The following is a 20474-nucleotide window of genomic DNA, read 5'->3' as shown; positions in this document are numbered from 1 at the left end:
TCAACATGATGGCCACTGATAAACTGTAGCCAAGATATGGCTGGACTACCCATTTGCTGAACATGCAGCCCAATGTGATGCGCTTCACTTTAATGTGTGATTTACAGCCCGTGTCATATGGAGTCTTCCTAGCAATACTAGCTTTTCTGAAGTGTTGGTGGGAACTCTCTCTACAACATATCTTTTCTTCCCGTAACCTCCCTGGCTTACACCTTCACTAGTCCACGTCTACCACCTAACTATCCCCTTTCCTGCTTCCACTCCAATGCTACATATGTCTATCACATCAATGCATCTACAAGTCCTTTCCCCTCATCTACTTTGCACAGATACCAGATGGCAGTTATAAGCGTCGAGGGGCATGAAAGGGAAGCAGCGGTTGGGAAGGGAGTGAGACAGGGTTGTAGCCTCTCCCCGATGTTATTCAATCTGTATATTGAGCAAGCAGTAAAGGAAACAAAAGAAAAATTTGGAGTAGGTATTAAAATCCATGGAAAAGAAATAAAAACTTTGAAGTTCGCTGATTACATTGTAATTCTGTCAGAGACAGCAAAGGACTTCGAAGAGCAGTTGAACGGAATGGACAGTGTCTTGAAAGGAGGATATAAGATGAACATCAACAAAAGCAAAATGAGGATAATGGAATGTAGTTGAATTAAGTCGGGTGATGCTGAGGGAATTAGATTAGGAAATGAGACACTTAAAGTAGTAAAGGAGTTTTGCATTTGGGGAGCAAACTAACTGATGATGGTCGAAGTAGAGAGGATATAAAATGTAGATTGGCAATGGCAAGGAAAGCGTTTCTGAAGAAGAGAAATTTGCTAACATCAAGAATAGATTTAAATGTCAGGAAGTCATTTCAGAAAGTATCTGTATGGAGTGTAGCCATGTATGGAAGTGAAACATGGACGATAAATAGTTTGCACGAGAAAAGAATAGAAGCTTTCGAAATGTGGTGCAACAGAAGAATGCTGAAGATTAGATGGGTAGATCACATAACTAATGAGGCGGTATTGAACAGAATTGGGGAGAAGAGGAGTTTGTGGCACAACTTGACAAGAAGAAGGGACCGGTTGGTAGGACATGTTCTGAGGCATCAAGGGATCACAAATTTAGCACTGGAGGGCAGCGTGGAGGGTAAAAATCATAGAGGGAGACCAAGAGATGAATACACTAAGCAGATTCAGAAGGATGTAGGTTGCAGGAAGTACTGGGAGATGAAGAAGCTTGCACAGGATAGAGTAGCATGGAGAGCTGCATCAAACCAGTCTCAGGACTGAAGACCACAACAACAACAACATTGGAATTACCACCCAATGCAGCATGTTACTTTCCGAATCATTGAAATCATGATTGCGATGCGCTTATGTAAGCCAGTAATAGCTCATGTCACGTGATCTCACCAGCCGACGACAGTGGATATTCAGAGCATAGGACATGTGATATAGTCAGCCAACAGCAACATCACTGTTAAGCAGCACGAACACACAAACAGGGAAAGTTAATAGTTTAAATTAATATACCAGGTGATCAAAAAGTCAGTATAAATTTGAAAACTGAAAAAAATCACGGAATAATGTAGATAGAGAGGTACAAATTGACACTCATGCTTGGAATGACATGGGGTTTTATTAGAACCAAAAAAATACAAACGTTCAAAAAATGTCCAACAGATGGCGCTTCATCTGATCAGAATAGCAATAATCAGCATAACAAAGCAAGACAAAGCAAAGATGATGTTCTTTACAGGAAATGCTCAATATCTCCACCATCATTCCTCAACAATAGCTGTAGTCGAGGAATAATGTTGTGAACAGCACTGTAAAGCACGTCCAGAGTTATGGTGAGGCATTGGCGTCAGATGTTGTCTTTCAGCATCGCTAGAGATGTCGGTCGATCACGATACACTTATGACTTCAGGTAACCCCAAAGCCAATAATCGCACAGACTGAGGGCTGGGGACCTGGGAGGCCCAGCATGACGAAAGTGGTGGCTGAGCACACGATCATCACCAAACGACGCTTGCAAGAGATCTGTCGGACATTCTGTGAAATTTTTTTTTTTTTTTTGTTCTAATAAAACCCCATGTCATTCCAAGCATGTGTGTCAATTTTTACCTCTCTATCTACATTATTCCGTGATTTATTAAGTTTTCAAATTTATACTGACACCCGGTACATAGTGTTATTACAATAAAAGAAAAGCTTTCACATTAATATTGGTCTCTAAGGTTAATAAACTGCAAGAGAAGCTAAGTTTTCACATATAATGTCGATCTTTTTTGCGCATTTTACACTTAAGATGTATCACACAATGTTCCATTAAAATTTTTGATAATGACATAAATGTCTGATCTTCAGGGTTCGACATTCTTCTAAATGGCTCGTCATCAACGAGCTGATTTTTAAATGAGAGTCAAACGCACTGTGATCTAATAAATTCATGGTACATTCTTGCACATAGTTCAACTTACATAAAAGGATATTTACTTGGAAAGTAACACTTTTCAAACCACCATTCGCAATATTTTCCCGTGACCTGTTTAGAAATAGGTTCGTTTCAGCAGTTGCCAGAGAGTGTAGATAACAGGCGGCACCGCGCTTGCGCAGCTATCATGACGTAGGAAGCCCGTATGTACGTACATGTAAAACACTGAAAGATCATACATTATGTCATAAAAGAAACAAGACACCATCGTATACTCCAAGAGCATCGGAATTTTGTGAGCCATACTAAAATTTGCACATTTAAAGTGCATACTTAAAGTGCACATTCGTATGTCCAGATTCCCAATGAAGTAGACCTCGACCTGATATTAAGCTTTTCAATGTGGTTTATGGGATGTAAATTTTCTTGGAGCACCATTAGTGTATTATATCATGTTTGGTTCTTTATTATGGCATAATGCCATATGTGCTAGAAGATGAAAATGTGCACTTCAAATGCAGCAAACAGTTGAAACTAGCCAGCACTACGGAATTAAACATTCCCTTTCAAATACATTGACTGCCTCTGTAGAAAGGGTTAATAAACATCAAATTTCTTTAGCAAACAGACAAAAATAACTTCACTGTTCCCGCAAGGCGATTAATGCTTGACTGTCAGAAAAGTGGAAATAAAATAAAATCTGAAACTAATGACATATTTTAGCCTTCCATAACTATGTGAATGTATTTTAAATCACTTGATAGCTTCCAGCCACAGATATCCATTTTGTTTTCATTTGATGTGAGAGTAAACGAAGGGGAAACAGCAAAATCACAAAATGTAAACATGGGTCACGTGGAGACTACCCACTATAACTCGTACAGCTCTGTGCATCAGCTCCAGATCTACGATATTTGCAAACTGGGTGAATACTAAAAAAAAATCGAATTTTCAGAAATATGTTCATCTTGTAGTGCACATCTTTCTGAAAAGTCTGAAACATAAAACATATGTGTTCGAGGAAATGTAAAACATACACTCCTGGAAATTGAAATAAGAACACCGTGAATTCATTGTCCCAGGAAGGGGAAACTTTATTGACACATTCCTGGGGTCAGATACATCACATGATCACACTGACAGAACCACAGGCACATAGACACAGGCAACAGAGCATGCACAATGTCGGCACTAGTACAGTGTATATCCACCTTTCGCAGCAATTCAGGCTGCTATTCTCCCATGGAGACGATCGTAGAGATGCTGGATGTAGTCCTGTGGAACGGCTTGCCATGCCATTTCCACCTGGCGCCTCAGATGGACCAGCGTTCGTGCTGGACGTGCAGACCGCGTAAGACGACGCTTCATCCAGTCCCAAACATGCTCAATGGGGGACAGATCCGGAGATCTTGCTGGCCAGGGTAGTAGACTTACACCTTCTAGAGCACGTTGGGTGGCACGGGATACATGCGGACGTGCATTGTCCTGTTGCAACAGCAAGTTCCCTTGCCGGTCTAGGAATGGTAGAACGATGGGTTCGATGACGGTTTGGATGTACCGTGCACTATTCAGTGTCCCCTCGACGATCACCAGTGGCGTACGGCCAGTGTAGGGGATCGCTCCCCACACCATGATGCCGGGTGTTGGCCCTGTGTGCCTCGGTCGTATGCAGTCCTGATTGTGGCGCTCACCTGCACGGCGCCAAACACGCATACGACCATCATTGGCACCAAGGCAGAAGCGACTCTCATCGCTGAAGACGACACGTCTCCATTCGTCCCTCCATTCACGCCTGTCGCGACACCACTGGAGGCGGGCTGCACGATGTTGGGGCGTGAGCGGAAGACGGCCTAACGGTGTGCGGGACCGTAGCCTAGCTTCATGGAGACGGTTGCGAATGGTTCTCGCCGATACCCCAGGAGCAACAGTGTCCCTAATTTGCTGGGAAGTGGCGGTGCGGTCCCCTACGGCACTGCGTAGGATCCTACGGTCTTGGCGTGCATCCGTGCGTCGCTGCGGTCCGGTCCCAGGTCGACGGGCACGTGCACCTTCCGCCGACCACTGGCGACAACATCGATGTACTGTGGAGATCTCACGCCCCACGTGTTGAGCAATTCGGCGGTACGTCCACCCGGCCTCCCGCATGCCCACTATACGCCCTCGCTCAAAGTCCGTCAACTGCACATACAGTTCACGTCCACGCTGTCGCGGCATGCTACCAGTGTTAAAGACTGCGATGGAGCTCCGTATGCCACGGCAAACTGGCTGACACTGACGGCGGCGGTGCACAAATGCTGCGCAGCTAGCGCCATTCGACGGCCAACACCGCGGTTCCTGGTGTGTCCGCTGTGCCGTGCGTGTGATCATTGCTTGTACAGCCCTCTCGCAGTGTCCGGAGCAAGTATGGTGGGTCTGACACACCGGTGTCAATGTGTTCTTTTTTCCATTTCCAGGAGTGTATTATGTGGTCTTAAGTGTGCCAAAGTGCAATGGCACGCCTTTTTACAAAGCATTCTTCTACAGCACGTCACTGTATTTCTCTCTGTGGAATTGAAACGTGTATATTTTGTAATGGATGCACAATGTCACCACATTCCAATAATAGAGTTATCTTGTTTTCAACCTTTCTCCATATGAAACCAATGGACGTCAGCTCCCTTTGATTTCCTCACTTCTTCTCCTAAGCTGAAGAGAAGGAAAAGATGCTTATTTTTTATTTTTATTTTTTTAAAATAGGGAATTGAAATTGCGTTCAACAATGAATCTTTTCAGAAATGGTTTTAAATATATTATTATTACTATATGTATCTATCTTTTTACACAAAGTGCACTGTCATTGGTATAGCACAAATATAGAAGTATTTGGACCAAATGCATAGCTGTTTAGAATTACTTACTAATAGAATTACAGCTGAAACTAATCTCTTCTTGCCAGGATTTTCTGAGGATACATCTAATTGACTGATGTTACATTCTCTAATTCTAGCAATGCTACACAGACTCTTGCCAGTGTGCATCACAGTTCTGAGAGAAGACTACGTAATTGAATGTAATGGTTCTTTTTTGAGTTTTCTCAGCATCACGGCACCTCACCAAATATGACATCTTTTCCAGCACGCACTCCTTATAAATCGCTTGCTTTTCTGGAGTGGGATGTGCCAGCAACCACATCACCTCTCATTTTTGAAAAGATCACATTGAAAACAGTGCAACAAAACAGAGACACGACAAATACAGCACAGTGACAAAGCAGATGACAAAGCAGCCAACATCAGATAAGGGCACACTGCACATTTCTCAACAAACATCTGGAAACTGCTATAGCCTGAAGTCTCCCGACTGCTACTGATCAGAAATAGGGAGTCCACATAACAAGCTATAATTCCTACAACAGAATATTGAAAGACTGTACCTTTTACAAAAAAAAAAAAGAAGAAAGAAAGTGATCTCCCTAGTCAAAAACTGTCAACTTCAACAAACTCACTCACTTTGTATCTTTCTCTTCTGTTTAACCTTATAGCTATCTCTAATGTGTCCTTAATGGTTTTTTATTCATTTGCCTGTTTGTTGCACTGTTGCTTGACATTCTCAGAGGTCACAGTCTGTATAAATTGACAGTTTTATTCTGCTCAGTCTGAAATGATCTACGATTAGCTGCTTGCTGTGGAACTATTTATGCGCCTAATATGCTGGAGAGGTTTTATGACACAATACTAGCAGGTAATAGTGATGTAATCAGTGTCTCTCTGACTCCCAACTCTTTCTGCAGAGACAGCTGCTATGTCTGTTTCATAGTATTTACTTACTCATAGTCAGACAGACAGACAATAGATCCACTGAATAAACCATTTAAGTTAACAATGAAAGTCCCAAATCCAACAAAGAGCCTAAGAAAGACATTCTGCAAATGTCTATTGTCACTTAAGGAACTGCCTGCGCTCCATATAGCCTCAAAAAAAAAAACTACTACAATTCCAAAAAAACTGACAGAAAATCACTATAAAGCTACCAACCTCAATGAAAGCAAGTTTTTAAATGTACAGCGTGACATTTTCATACACATGCTATAAATGATCTGCTAGACTGCATTCAACAACTCTTGCCTCAAAAAGTTTTATGGAACGAAATACTATACTTCTCATCAATCACAAAATTGTACTCCAATCCGTTCAAGTATTTATTTCCACTGTGAGCATACTGATATACTAGCATTTTATGTTCAATATTTTCTTAAAAATGAAAGTGGGGGCAATTACTTTATGGAGATAAACATTACCTATCTGATTCTTTTATGGATGCCTGTGGAATAACTACTGCACTATTACCATATCTGATATCTTTAGTGGATTACTAAGTTTACTCTTGTCCACTCCGTTACACTGCATTCAAGTCTTGTTGTGCCATTATAGCATATCAGTAAAAGTATTAAATTCTGATGCAATTTGGTACAAACCTTGTAATTTGTATATGCACTTTTAACAGCATCATACAATTTCATATAATGAGCACTGCTGGCAAATAATCCAATGGGTGTTCCACGGTTTGTCTTCTTTTCATCAACTTTATCCTCTTTCTCTGCAACAAGCAAGTGAACTGAAAAAAATCTAACTATAACAAAAAAATATAGAACAGTAAAATGAATCTGACTGAAAACGAAACCAGTTTCACAGTTAAATAATACTTTACCCACAAGGACAAACTGCAGCGCGCACACACACACACACACACACACACACACACACACACACACCAGAGGAGAAACCCAGCGCTGCCCAGGTATTTATTTACAGCTGTGCGTCCCCATCAATACCACATAGTGTCTGGCGTTGTGCTTAATGTTTATGACATCACATCATCTAAATTACATGGCATACAATGATACAATTTTGTAGGTACATTCAGCGGCATATGTGGATGCTGACTGCAAAATGTGTTGTGAATGGAGTTAATAGCAACAAAGTAAAAAATTTAACCAACATGCACAATGCTGTAGTTTTTCACACATTTCATTGTTTATGATGTTTTATCTCCTGAACTGTGTGTTGCACAGTGATATAATACCGTAGGTACACTGACTGGCATGTGTGGATACTGTCTGTGAAATCTATTGTGATTAGCATTAGTAGCAAAGAAGTAATAAATTTAAATGTCATACATGATGCGACAATTTTTCATGCATCTCATTGATTGTGATATCACATCTCCTGAACTATGTGCCCTACTGTGATATCATTTTGCACTTTTACATTCAGTGGTATAAGTGCATACTGTCTGTAAAATGTGTCACAAATACATAGGATCTGGAAAAATGTAGCATCTACTTTTGGTGAAACTTGCATCTATTTTTTGTAAAATTCGCTTCTATTTTTGTTGAAACTAACATCTTTTTTGCTGTAAATTAGACGCACAAATTTATAGGGTTATCATGCTACCTGAGTGAAGACAGACAAAGCCTTAGTTCTTTGAAACTGACAGTTTAAAAAAAATGCTAATTGGGAAATTTTTGCATGGAATGTTCGCTTTTCCAAAACCTTCAACACTTTTTTCTTCCAAAATAGCCTTTGTTTTCTTTGTTTGGCGGTATTTATACTTTCAAAAATGATTGTTCTGTTGCAAAGCAGCAGCATTTTCCTGCAGGTGAACTGAACGAATCTCCGATTTAAGATGTTTCTGGACATTGTTTGTCTTTTCCCATCCAAAGATTAAAAATTCTGTAGACTATTAATTTCGCCCATTCATGGACATTTATAGCTGTGCAACCGACACTTGACAACACTACAGATAAAACTGAGAAGGCACTTAGTGTAGAGGTGGAACCGAACATGCAGAACTGTATTTTAATGATAGGGAAAAAATTTCAGTGCAGTACAAAAATGTAACAGATTTTGTTTTCCAATCACTATAGCGCCGAGAGTGGGCACTATAGGATATCGTGGCAGATAGTCGTGAGTATTAACACATGAGAATTTTGACCATCAGAGGGGATAGGAGAGGTGCGGGCAAACAAGCCCCGTCTCCCTCTCTCAACGCACCTGCCTACAGCAGAACTGACATACTGTCAGAGATTGCACATCTCTTCTGGTGTTGCAAGGGTCATAATCGAAATCCGTGACGGTCCAGGAGTAGTCACTTCACTTATTTCAAAATAAGAAAACAATGAACAACGCACAATACTACCTATTCAGGGGCGGCTATCACGCAATTGCTTCTTGAGGTTCATTGTTAATGATGTAGTTCAGGCCGAGCGTCAAGTGGTCTTTGATCAACCACAGTTCAATACATCCACCACCTAATTTACCACGTTAAAAGTTTCCGCACTGCTTTAGCTAACAAATGCATGTGTTTCTTTATTATAAAATGCTAGGTCTCAAGGCTGAATACTACGTTGCATTATGCGTCATGTATCTTAACTAGATCAACCTCAACTGCCCACGATTGGCATGGCACCAGATCACTGAGTGCATGATACACGTCACTGTATTCATATACTTTTTATTTTGCAAACAGGTTCTTACACACATTATCTTTTCAAATTGGTCTTCGCCAGATGATCTACAAGGGCTGTTCAATAAAGAATGATCATAATTTCTCATGCTAAAACTTAAATCTTATGATATTCTGTTAGCTTAATGTGCAACAAACACGCTGTAGTAGTTTCATTGTTGGGATCCCTGGTTCTCGCCCGTGAGAGGCACGCAAGGTCACACATGTTCAGCATTGCCTACCGCTGCAATGGAGGTAGCACTTCAGGAACAAAATGCGGCTTTGAAATTCTGCTTTCGTCTCAGCAAATCTTCAGCTGAGGCCTATACGATGTTACAGGAGGCCTATGGAGAGTCTGTTCTGAAAACATCAACACTGCTGCTGTCACTGTGAGAGAGGATCGATGAATTACCTTAGGATCATTTTCTGAAATACTGAACATTTCATTGGGTGCCACCCACACATTGGTGACAGAAAAATTACACATGACACGTGTTTGTGCTCGATGGGTTTCATGACTGTTAATTCCCGAACAAAATGACATTCACAAGCAAGTCTGCATGCAGTTAAGTTAATGTTAGATGAAGATCCGGAGTTTCTTTCAAATGTAATCACTGCTGCTGAAACTTAGCTACATCATATTGATCTTGAGAGCAAACAGCAAAGCTCAGTGTGGAAATCTCCTTCACCACCAACCCCCAAAAAAGCAAAAGTAGTTGCTTCTGCAGGGAAAGTTATGGTCATCTCGTTCTCTGATATTCATGGAATGGTTTATCAACATGTTGTACCTACACACACATTAGTAACTGGACAATACTAGAAGAATGTGCTGAAAACATTGCAAGACCATATCGGGGGCAAAAGACCACATTTCCGTGTAGCAGGCTGGACGCTGCACCACAATAATGCGCGGCTGCATATTGCCAATGTTGTTGCTAAATATCTTGCAAAAATCAACGTGAAGTCCATCCCTCACCCTCCCAATAGCCCAGATTTAGCCAGCCCCATGTGACTGTTTTGTATTCCCTAATGTAAAGAAACACCTTCGTGGGAGGCATTATCAATCATCAGAAGCAGTGGTGAAGGCTGCAGAGGCGATTTTGAAGGACCTCTCAAAAAATGGTTTCCAACATGTATTTGAAGACTGGCAGAAACGCTGGAACAAGTGTGTCCCACTCATGGGAGACTACTTTGAGTACAACCATCAAAATTATGAGGATCAGTATCGGTATGTTGTCAAAAAAAATTATGATCATTCTTTATTGAACAGTCCTCGTAAATATCAGTAACTGAAAATTAGTTACATTTTCGATATTTATATGCAGAAAATAAAGCTATTTCAAACTATCTCTGATAAAATAGCACATCTGGACACAATTCGCTATGAAACTGCATCTATTAAGTAATTTCCCATTTTTGCATTTTGAGGCATAATTTGCATCTGCTTCGCATTTACCGCAAAATGTGAATTTTTCTGGTCCCTATGAATACAGTTAGTAGTAAAGAAGCAATAAATTAAACGTCATGCCTCATGCAGCACTTTTACTGCATTAACAGCGGAAAAAACTAAGCAATAAACATTTTACTATCGTCATTTTTAAGGCATTGTCAGTGAGAAAAAATGTGTGCAGGTTTGAAATTGTGTGTAAAGCTTGTTATAAGTTGCTAAATGCACAAATAATGGATGGATGAAGGTTGTGAATTCACGTGTCGCGGGCTGCATTTCTGATTCATCCCTCCACCACACACACCCTTTTGATAGGTAGGGGTTCTCACACTCACAGAAACTGTCACCTAACATTACAGTATATGTGTAACAAGTTTGGCTGAAATTGGTCCAGTGATTCAAGAGGAGAGGTGGGAAACACACACACACACACACACACAAAAAAAATGGTTCAAATGGCTCTGAGCACTATGGGACTCAACTGCTGTGGTCATTAGTCCCCTAGAACTTAGAACTAGTTAAACCTAACTAACCTAAGGACATCACAAACATCCATGCCCGAGGCAGGATTCGAACCTGCGACCGTAGCGGTCTTGCGGTTCCAGACTGCAGCGCCTTTAACCGCACAGCCACTTCGGCCGGCCACACACACACACACACCTCGTATACAAGCCTCTTGATCCTTGTAAATAAAAAGTAAGTGGTAAAAATAAATAAATAAATAATATTGTCATCATTTCATCCTGGATTTTAAACTGTTTGATAAAAATAAAGGCACCTTACGATTAAAAGATAGTCTTGTAAATAGTGAGCATGTTATTATATTTTTCACTGAGAAGCTGTATTCCACATGTACACTAACTGATATGTTCCAAATCATAGTGGGAGACCAAAGTCCACAGAACATGTAGCTAAATGTTTAAATATATGCAAATGATCAAATGATGCACTACTATTGCATTTTAATGTAGAACCAATACTTAACTCAGTGAAACTTGTTCATTTGTATTAAACCAGTGATATTTGGACCACCTTGAGTTACCACTTCATGAGCCTCAATGGCAAATAACGAACTTTTTGCACATAGATATTACCTGCTCCTTCGCATTGATAGTGCAATGTTCTGCATTCTCAAATTCTTATTTGTACTCCACAGTTATCATTCTCTACTACTGGAAGGAAATCAGATCTCAGATTTAACAAATCTGGTCCTTTTGTCTTACAGTCATTTTTAGTGTAATGCACAAGTAGATCACTCATATGAACACTTACTTCACAACATAATTTGTTTTTTCAAATATCACATACTATTTGACGACATATTTTTTTCTGTTCTCATATTATCATTAACCCTCTCGACACGAGGTGCATGCCGGCACTCTCCTCCTACCCGTAGCCAGTGACTGAGGACGTACCGGCGCATTTCTCCATACCCCTATGCAATGACTGAGAGCCTGCCAACCCGCACTGGTGCATCACTTTTACATCTATCTCACTCCTTACTAAAATCCAGGTGATTTGTCAGTGATTCTGAAAGGCTTAGAGAACCATGAGCATGTCTTTGTTTTTCTAACATCCATTGCAGTCGCCTGCAGCAATTCTGCAAACTCAAGGTAAGTAGAGCACACTTTTTACACATTTTGATTCAATTGTTACATTGAACCCTTAAATAAATAAATATATTTTTGCAATCTAATCAAGATACAATCACATGTTATAGTAGGTTAATGGAACAAATAACTTTTCTTTAGTAACTCCTTGTCTAAACATGTATGTTATTCTGATTGGTTTAACACTTGACAATAATATTTTCCATAAATATTTTTCCATTCTACAAAATTAACTCATTTTCCAATCAGAATGGTTTGCACTACAGGAAGAAAAAGATGGTCTGGCACGTCTGAACCCATTTCACCACCTTCCTCAGATCCCATGCCTTCAACATTAGCACCCACACTGCACACTAGGACGCTTCTTGCAGCAACTCTGACTGACAATTTATGATCAGAGTCAACCAAAGACTCTGATGGACAAACAGATAATAATGCAGTTGTCACAAAATCACTTACTAAATGTTCTTATCTTATTTGTGCTCCATTCTTGTTAGTGTCTTTTACTGTACACATTTTATTTGAATAATATTGATTTCTTTTGTAAATATGGCTGAAAAACAAACATTTGTTTACACTTCCTTACTTCATATCTCACATTGCAGACAGTGGTAAAATGATTTATCTCAAATACACAAATCTGGATTTCTGGTTTGTCTTTCATGTATGTTCATTTACTTTTGTTTAGTTCCAAGCAAGTGAGGACCGCACTCTTCACTAATAAAACTTCTGAGGATCCCGAGAGATGATGAAGAGGACATCCCGGGAAACATCATCAGTGAAAATAATGATGAGTAGTTCCTGGTGGAGAAAATTTTTGTTCTACTTCTTGAAGGAGTTGAGGATTCCAATGAAGATGATGAGTCCCAAGCACCTCACTTGACACTTCAGATAGGTGTGCCTTCAGCTGCTCCAAATAGACGTCCCTAGAAAAGGGACCAGGCAAGCCACTGCACCACTGACATACCTTTTGAAATACACTCCTGGAAATTGAAATAAGAACACCGTGAATTCATTGTCCCAGGAAGGGGAAACTTTATTGACACATTCCTGGGGTCAGATACATCACATGATCACACTGACAGAACCACAGGCACATAGACACAGGCAACAGAGCATGCACAATGTCGGCACTAGTACAGTGTATATCCACCTTTCGCAGCAATTCAGGCTGCTATTCTCCCATGGAGACGATCGTAGAGATGCTGGATGTAGTCCTGTGGAACGGCTTGCCATGCCATTTCCAGCTGGCGCCTCAGATGGACCAGCGTTCGTGCTGGACGTGCAGACCGCGTGAGACGACGCTTCATCCAGTCCCAAACATGCTCAATGGGGGACAGATCCGGAGATCTTGCTGGCCAGGATAGTTGACTTACACCTTCTAGAGCACGTTGGGTGGCACGGGATACGTCGGACGTGCATTGTCCTGTTGCAACAGCAAGTTCCCTTGCCGGTCTAGGAATGGTAGAACGATGGGTTCGATGACGGTTTGGATGTACCGTGCACTATTCAGTAGCCCCTCGACGATCACCAGTGGTGTACGGCCAGTGTAGGAGATCGCTCCCCACACCATGATGCCGGGTGTTGGCCCTGTGTGCCTCGGTCGTATGCAGTCCTGATTGTGGCGCTCACCTGCACGGCGCCAAACACGCATACGACCATCATTGGCACCAAGGCAGAAGCGACTCTCATCGCTGAAGACGACACGTCTCCATTCGTCCCTCCATTCACGCCTGTCGCGACACCACTGGAGGCGGGCTGCACAATGTTGGGGCGTGAGCGGAAGACGGCCTAACGGTGTGCGGGACCGTAGCCCAGCTTCATGGAGACGGTTGCGAATGGTCCTCGTCGATACCCCAGGAGCAACAGTGTCCCTAATTTGCTGGGAAGTGGCGGTGCGGTCCCCTACGGCACTGCGTAGGATCCTACGGTCTTCGCGTGCATCCGTGCGTCGCTGCGGTCCGGTCCCAGGTCAACGGGCACGTGCACCTTCCGCCGACCACTGGCGACAACATCGATGTACTGTGGAGACCTCACGCCCCACGTGTTGAGCAATTCGGCGGTACGTCCACCCGACCTCCCGCATGCCCACTATACGCCCTCGCTCAAAGTCCGTCAACTGCACATACGGTTCACGTCCACGCTGTCGCGGCATGCTACCAGTGTTAAAGACTGCGATGGAGCTCCGTATGCCACGGCAAACTGGCTGACACTGACGGCGGCGGTGCACAAATGCTGCGCAGCTAGCGCCATTCGACGGCCAACACCGCGGTTCCTGGTGTGTCCGCTACACCGTGCGTGTGATCATTGCTTGTACAGCCCTCTCGCAGTGTCCGGAGCAAGTATGGTGGGTCTGACACACCGGTGTCAATGTGTTCTTTTTTCCGTTTCCAGGAGTGTAAATCCTGGACAAACTGTTGACATGACTCATCTAAATACCCCATTAGACTTCCTAAACCTCTTATTAACCAATGAACTCCTTGACCATATTGTGACACAAGCAAATGTTTATGCCCGATATTTAGGCAGAATGGCCACACATTCTAATACACTGGTAAAAAAATGGAATCCCCAGGAGGTAGAAAAATTCAGGATGCTTCTTGGTTTACTTTACTACATGGGAACCACTCCACTGAACAGACTAAGTGATTAATGGAACACTAATTTTGCACTTTTTTGTTTACCATTGGCTATAAACAAGGACTAAGATTTGGAACATTAAATATACAAACACTGATTGGAAAGGTGGAGGAGATGGTATGGTATGATGGAAAGAACCTATTGGGGTTAGCTGAAGAACCTATTGGGGTTAGCTGAAACAAGATGAAAAGGAGAAGGAAGGAGAGAACTGAGGAAAGGCTATCAACTGTACTGGAGTGGAAATGAGGAGGGAAGAAGAAATGGAGTCAGAACAGTAGCAAGTGATGGATTAAAAGAGAAAGTGAAGAGAATAAGTGACAGGATGATGAAGACCAAAATATCACTCAAGGGGACTACCACAGAGGTAATACAAGTGTATGCACCGCAGGAGGGTTGCACTTCTGAGGTGAAGCAAGAGTTTGAAGAGGAAATGCAGGAGCAGATGGGAAGGAAGAATATGATAGTAATGGGGGATTTAAACATACATGTTGGAAGGGAAAGACAAGGCTGCGAAAGTGTGCTTGGACCAGATGGCTTGGGCTGCCGAAATGAGGAAGGTGGAAGACTACTGGAGTTCTGTCAAAAGAATGGCTTGCTGGTTGGGAACTCTAGGTTCAGGAAAAGAGAGAGCCACAAGATTATCTGGTATAGTCAAGACAAGAAAGTCGATAGTTGACTACTTCCTGTACTATAGTGAGATGAATAGGAACATCACTGACATTAAGGTAATAGCATCAGAGGTCTTGGATAGCGACCACTGATTTCTGGTAATGAAGCTGAGAAAGACTAAGGATAATAAAGGGACAGAAAACCACGAAAGATGTACAAGGGTATGGAAGTTGAAGGAGGAAGAAAGCAGGCTACAGTACCTACAAGTAGTAAAGAAAAACATCCCAAAGGATGAACCAAAAACGGTAGAAGACGAATGGGGTAGAGTCAAGGGAACATTAGTAAGTGCGGCGGAAGCAATATGCGGGAGGACACGCAACAAAGAGAGATGGGAAGAAACACTCTGGTGGAATGAGGAAACAAAGGAAATAGTACAGAAGAAGAATAGAGCCTTTAGGGTACATTTCGAGAAGAGAACAGTAGAGATAAGAGAAGAGTATCAGGCAAGACAGAAAGAAGCAAAAAGAGTGGTGGCAGAGGAAAGAAGAAAGTAGATGGAACAGAATGATGGAGAAGGATAGTGAAGGTTCAAAAAGGGTGTTATATGGGGTGATTAAAAGCAAGAGGAAGAAGAACGTTACAACAGATTATGCTCGAATGGTGAACAAAAGTGGACAATATGTAGAGAATAAGGAGGAACTCAAGAATATGTGGAAGGAGTATTTTGAAGAACTCCTGAACCCGAATGGAGACCTGGATGAGGAGGAACAAGCCGAGGAGAAAAATGAGGAGGAACAGCAAATAGAAAAACACCTTACATGGGGGGAAGTGAAAGAGGCATTGGGCAAGATGAAGGGAGGGAAATCACCAGGTCTGGATAAGCTAAGTGTAGAGATGGTGAAACCAGCAGGAGAGGGGGTGGGGGTTACAATGGCTATATCAAGTAATGAAAATTGTGTGGAGACAGAAGATGATCCCAGGAGAATGGAAGAAGGGAATAACTGTCCTGATCTTTAAGAAGAGAAATAGAAAAGAGTGCAAGAACTATCAGTGGATAACATTGATGAGTCACTGTGCAAAGATTTTTGAGAAAATTCTAGAAGCACGAACTCAGACAAATTAGAAGGAAGAATGAGAGAAGAGCAACATGGCTTCAGAACAGGCAGGTCTGCAGTGGATATAATTTTGCAGTAAGACGATTGCAGGAACATCACTATGAATATGGAATAGATCTACTAATGACCTTCCTGGACATTGAAAAAGCGTATGATAGTGTACGTAGAAGCTACGTGTGGAAAGCCCTGGAGAACAGAGGAGTAGCAAAACAGATAATTTAGAGGATAAGGGAAGTGTAACATGGAAGTGTGACCTGTGTGAAAGTGGGATGAGAGAGACCAGCTTGGATCTAACAGAAGAATGACTTGAGGCAGAGAAGTGCACTTTCAACATTACTCTTCATTTTAGTGTTGGGTGATATAATGAGTACAGTAGCACTGGTAATTGGTGAAAGGAAGATGAAAGCTATGGTGTTTGCAGATGATATGATGATTTGGGGGAATAAGGAGGAAGTACAAGAGCGGTTGGACGTATGGGAACGAACAGTACAAGAATATGGGATGAAATTTAGTATAAGTAAGAGTGAGATGATCATCACAACAAGAAAGAAGGAGAGAGGAACAACTGGAATAACAATTGGTGGGGAACGATTGAGGAGAGTGGAGAGTTTCAAGTACGTAGGAAGTCTGATACAGGAAGATGGAAAAAACAACAGAGAAATAAACGAGCAGGAGAGAAAAGCAGAAGCATTTCGGAAGAGTGTCAGAAGCCTGATATGGAGCAAAGATGTACTCCAAATCAGTAAAAAGGTTATATATTAGTCATACTATGTCCCGAACCTGACATTTGCATCAGAAACCTGGGTTATGAAAGGAAGAGAGAAAAGCAAAGTACAAGCTAGTGAGATGACATTCTTGAGAAACAGTATTGGAGTGACAAAGATAGACAGGTTAAGAAATGAGAAGATCAGAGTGTTAATGAAGGTGGAACCATTACAGGAGGAGATAGAGACATCAAGGCTGGGATGGCATGGACACATTAGGAGAATGGAGGAGAAGAGGATACCCAGGAGGATACACGAGATGAAACTGGAAGAAAGACACCATAAGGAAGACCGAGAGACAGATGGCTGAAAGGAGTAGAGGAATGCATCGAGAAGAAAAGAGAAGACTGGACCAAGGTTAAGACGGAGAGATGGTGGTGAGACAGAAGATGATGGAGAGGCCTATGTTCCATACAGACTCGGCTAGAGGCTGGAAACTGCCCAAGATGATGATGATGAATTACCATGCTTTTGGCACAGTATGGGCAGGGATAGATTTTTTGGGATCTTGCAAGCTTTGCATTTTGAAAAAAAATCCAGAACCCAGTAAACCTATACCTGCTGACAGGCTGCACAAATTCAACCCTTGTCAGACATTTCTCACAGGACTTATGTTACCTACCAAATTCTTAATACAAGATGAAACCATGGTTCTGTGGAGAGCTAGATTCATGTTCCAACAATACGTAAAAAACAACACTCACCCTTATGGAATTAAATTTTATATGTTGAAATAGTCATCTGGGTTAGTTCTGGGATTTATTACATATACAGGTGACTCTGTTCAAGAGGTTAGTGGAAGAGGACATGCTGTTCAGTTGTCCATAAATTAATGGATTGAAGCCTGGGGGATGGACATTCATTATTTATGAATAATTTCTATAATAGTGCCAAACTCATACAAGAACATCTTCAGAGGAACACATATGTTACAGGAACCCTCCCGAAAAACTGTAGATATTTATAATGAAGAGTGAATTTGCGTACTCAAATGGAAAGACAAAAGAGAAGTAATGATGATCAGCTTGGAGTTTTTTGAGAAAACGGTTGATACCATGATGCATCAAGGCATTATATTTCAGAAACCTGAGATAGTTCTGAAGTACATGAACGAATGGGTAGTGTCGACCATTTCGATCAAGTGGTGGTGTATTACCCGATCCAAAGAAATAGTCTTAAATGGATGAAAAAAGTCAGAATAAATTTTCTCCATACAGACCTACATAATATATATGCAATAAATAATAAAAAATAGGCAAAAAAGTCTTTTAAGACTTTTGTAATTCAGAATACAATACCTATTTCCCAGACACCAACAATAAGTTAGGCTTCAAAAAGAATTGGGCTCAAAGGACACTCTGATCATTTCCAAACAGAATTTGGGAAGGCTGAAGAGACAAACAGAAAAACTAGAAATAGGTGCCAATTTTGTCTAGATAACATGTAAAGACAGGAAACTTCCAATGATTGCCCTGTCTCCACAGATATATTAGCATTATGCATAACAACATGTTTTCAGTATTCTCATAAATATGTGACACTTTAATATTTTATGTGAGAGTTTTAAAAAATGTAGGATATACATATATATTTATTTAGATTTGATTATGACTCAGATTATAATTTTTGAAATGTGAACTTTCTAATTAATCAAAATCCTAATTTCAAGTTCTAAAACTGCCTCGACAGTAACTTTTAATTCATAAATTTGTACATTTCAATTAGGCTATGTATTTTTGATGAAGAGTCAAACATAAAGTCTTATTACACAAGCCCACAACGCAGGTGAAAATTCCCATTACGGACAGCGAGTGTGCAGGCACGTTCTCAGTCATTGAGAAGGGGTAGGGGAAGCATGCCGGTATGCCCTACATCACACGCTATGGATTGGATGATGATGATGATGATGATATTTGATTTGTGGGGCACTCAACTGCAAGGTTATCAGCACCCATACAAATTCCCAATCTTTACACAGTCCAGACTTGCTACTTTCACGAATGACGATGAAATGATGCGGACACTACAAACACCCAGTCTCTGCTGGGGATTGGAGGAATGTGCCAGAGCACTCCTCGTACTGAACAGGTTAACAGCTACTTTTCTCTGAAAACTTCTTTTCCATGGCCCTAACATTCCTTTTGAAACTGCTTTTCCAATATCTGCATTGCAAGGTACTGAGATGTGGGGTTAGTACAGTTTAAATCTTATGGACCTGCATTCAATGGCGTATCTTCCTTACCACAAAAGTATCTTCTGGCAATGAGAACTTGCTCTCTAACATATCCTTAAATTCTACCAACCTCCTGGACTTAGCCAGTGTTAACACTACCCTGTTTTTTTCCTCACAGTAGAATAGCATTAGCTACTCTCATCTCCCTTTCCCTCTCACTCATCACCCAATCTTTTCCCACTTTCCGTCAAAATATTAATTGATTATTCACTTCACTTCTCATTTCTCTCCCACTTTCACCTGTCTTTACATGTCACTCTGTTCTGTTACCTCTGAACTTAAGCTGGTGCAGCTGACTTCCGACTTCCCCCTTCACCTTTGCCTCTGCCTGTCCACACAACAGGTGTTTTACTTCCATCAGGGGTCTGAGCGACCTGCCCTTCTTATTCAACCTTCCTCACCTTAACCTCATATCAGCCATTTGGACTTTGGTTTGGAAACTGCAACTGTTTATGATAATAAAAGATGAATTAAAATAATTATCTGTGTCAGTCACTTTTTATTTTCTCCCACACAATGCTTTTCAGACCTTATGCCTTTGTTTTCAGGTAGATCAGTGGATTACATTATGATTTGTTTGCTGGATGAAGTTGGTTGTCTCTTTTGAGCTTCATTTAATTATAAATCAGACATAATCAGCATTTGTTAATGTAATATGGCACTAGCTTTAGAAATTTTAAACAATAGCAAAGGCATTTACAATATACTCCAGCAGAAAGAAATTTGAGTTGTCACAAACATACATTTCCATCTCTAGATGGTGCCCAACATGAAACCACAACGTGAACTGTCCAGAGATAGTAAAGACGTGTAAATATAATGCCATGTAAGCCAAATAGCATTCATTACCAGCTTACATTGCAAATCAAAGATACACGTAACAAATATTACAGTGTTCAACTCTGCAACCTTTTGCTTAAGAATACCACCATTGCAAAAAATAAATATATGAAAAATAGAAAATTGTATGTGTCAGACAAGGATGCCCCCCTACCTTCGTCATTATTTCACGTGTTGCCTGAGGAAGGTATTCAGATTTTGAATACACTGAAAAGAGGGAAGGCTGTGACAGTTACATGGAACTGAAAACACCAGCCATTGACAGAAGACTGTGGCTGCATCAACAAGGCATCATCATTTAGAATA

At 41.2% G+C, this 20474-nt stretch overlaps 1 protein-coding gene across 1 annotated transcript in view; it reads right to left on the bottom strand.

The window, feature by feature from the left end:
- LOC126473149 (huntingtin) overlaps positions 1 to 20474 on the bottom strand; it is a 516516-nt gene that overhangs the window by 317493 nt on the left and 178549 nt on the right. The window contains exon 19 of the mRNA XM_050100007.1: positions 6881 to 7002. Coding sequence (XP_049955964.1) covers positions 6881 to 7002 — 122 coding nt within the window. The remainder of the gene's footprint in view (positions 1 to 6880; positions 7003 to 20474) is intronic.

The sequence above is a fragment of the Schistocerca serialis genome, chromosome 4 (genome assembly GCF_023864345.2).
Source record: "Schistocerca serialis cubense isolate TAMUIC-IGC-003099 chromosome 4, iqSchSeri2.2, whole genome shotgun sequence".
Taxonomy (NCBI): Eukaryota; Metazoa; Arthropoda; class Insecta; order Orthoptera; family Acrididae; genus Schistocerca; species Schistocerca serialis.
The sequence above is the reverse complement of the archived record's forward strand: the minus strand, read 5'-3'. Positions and strand labels throughout refer to the sequence as shown.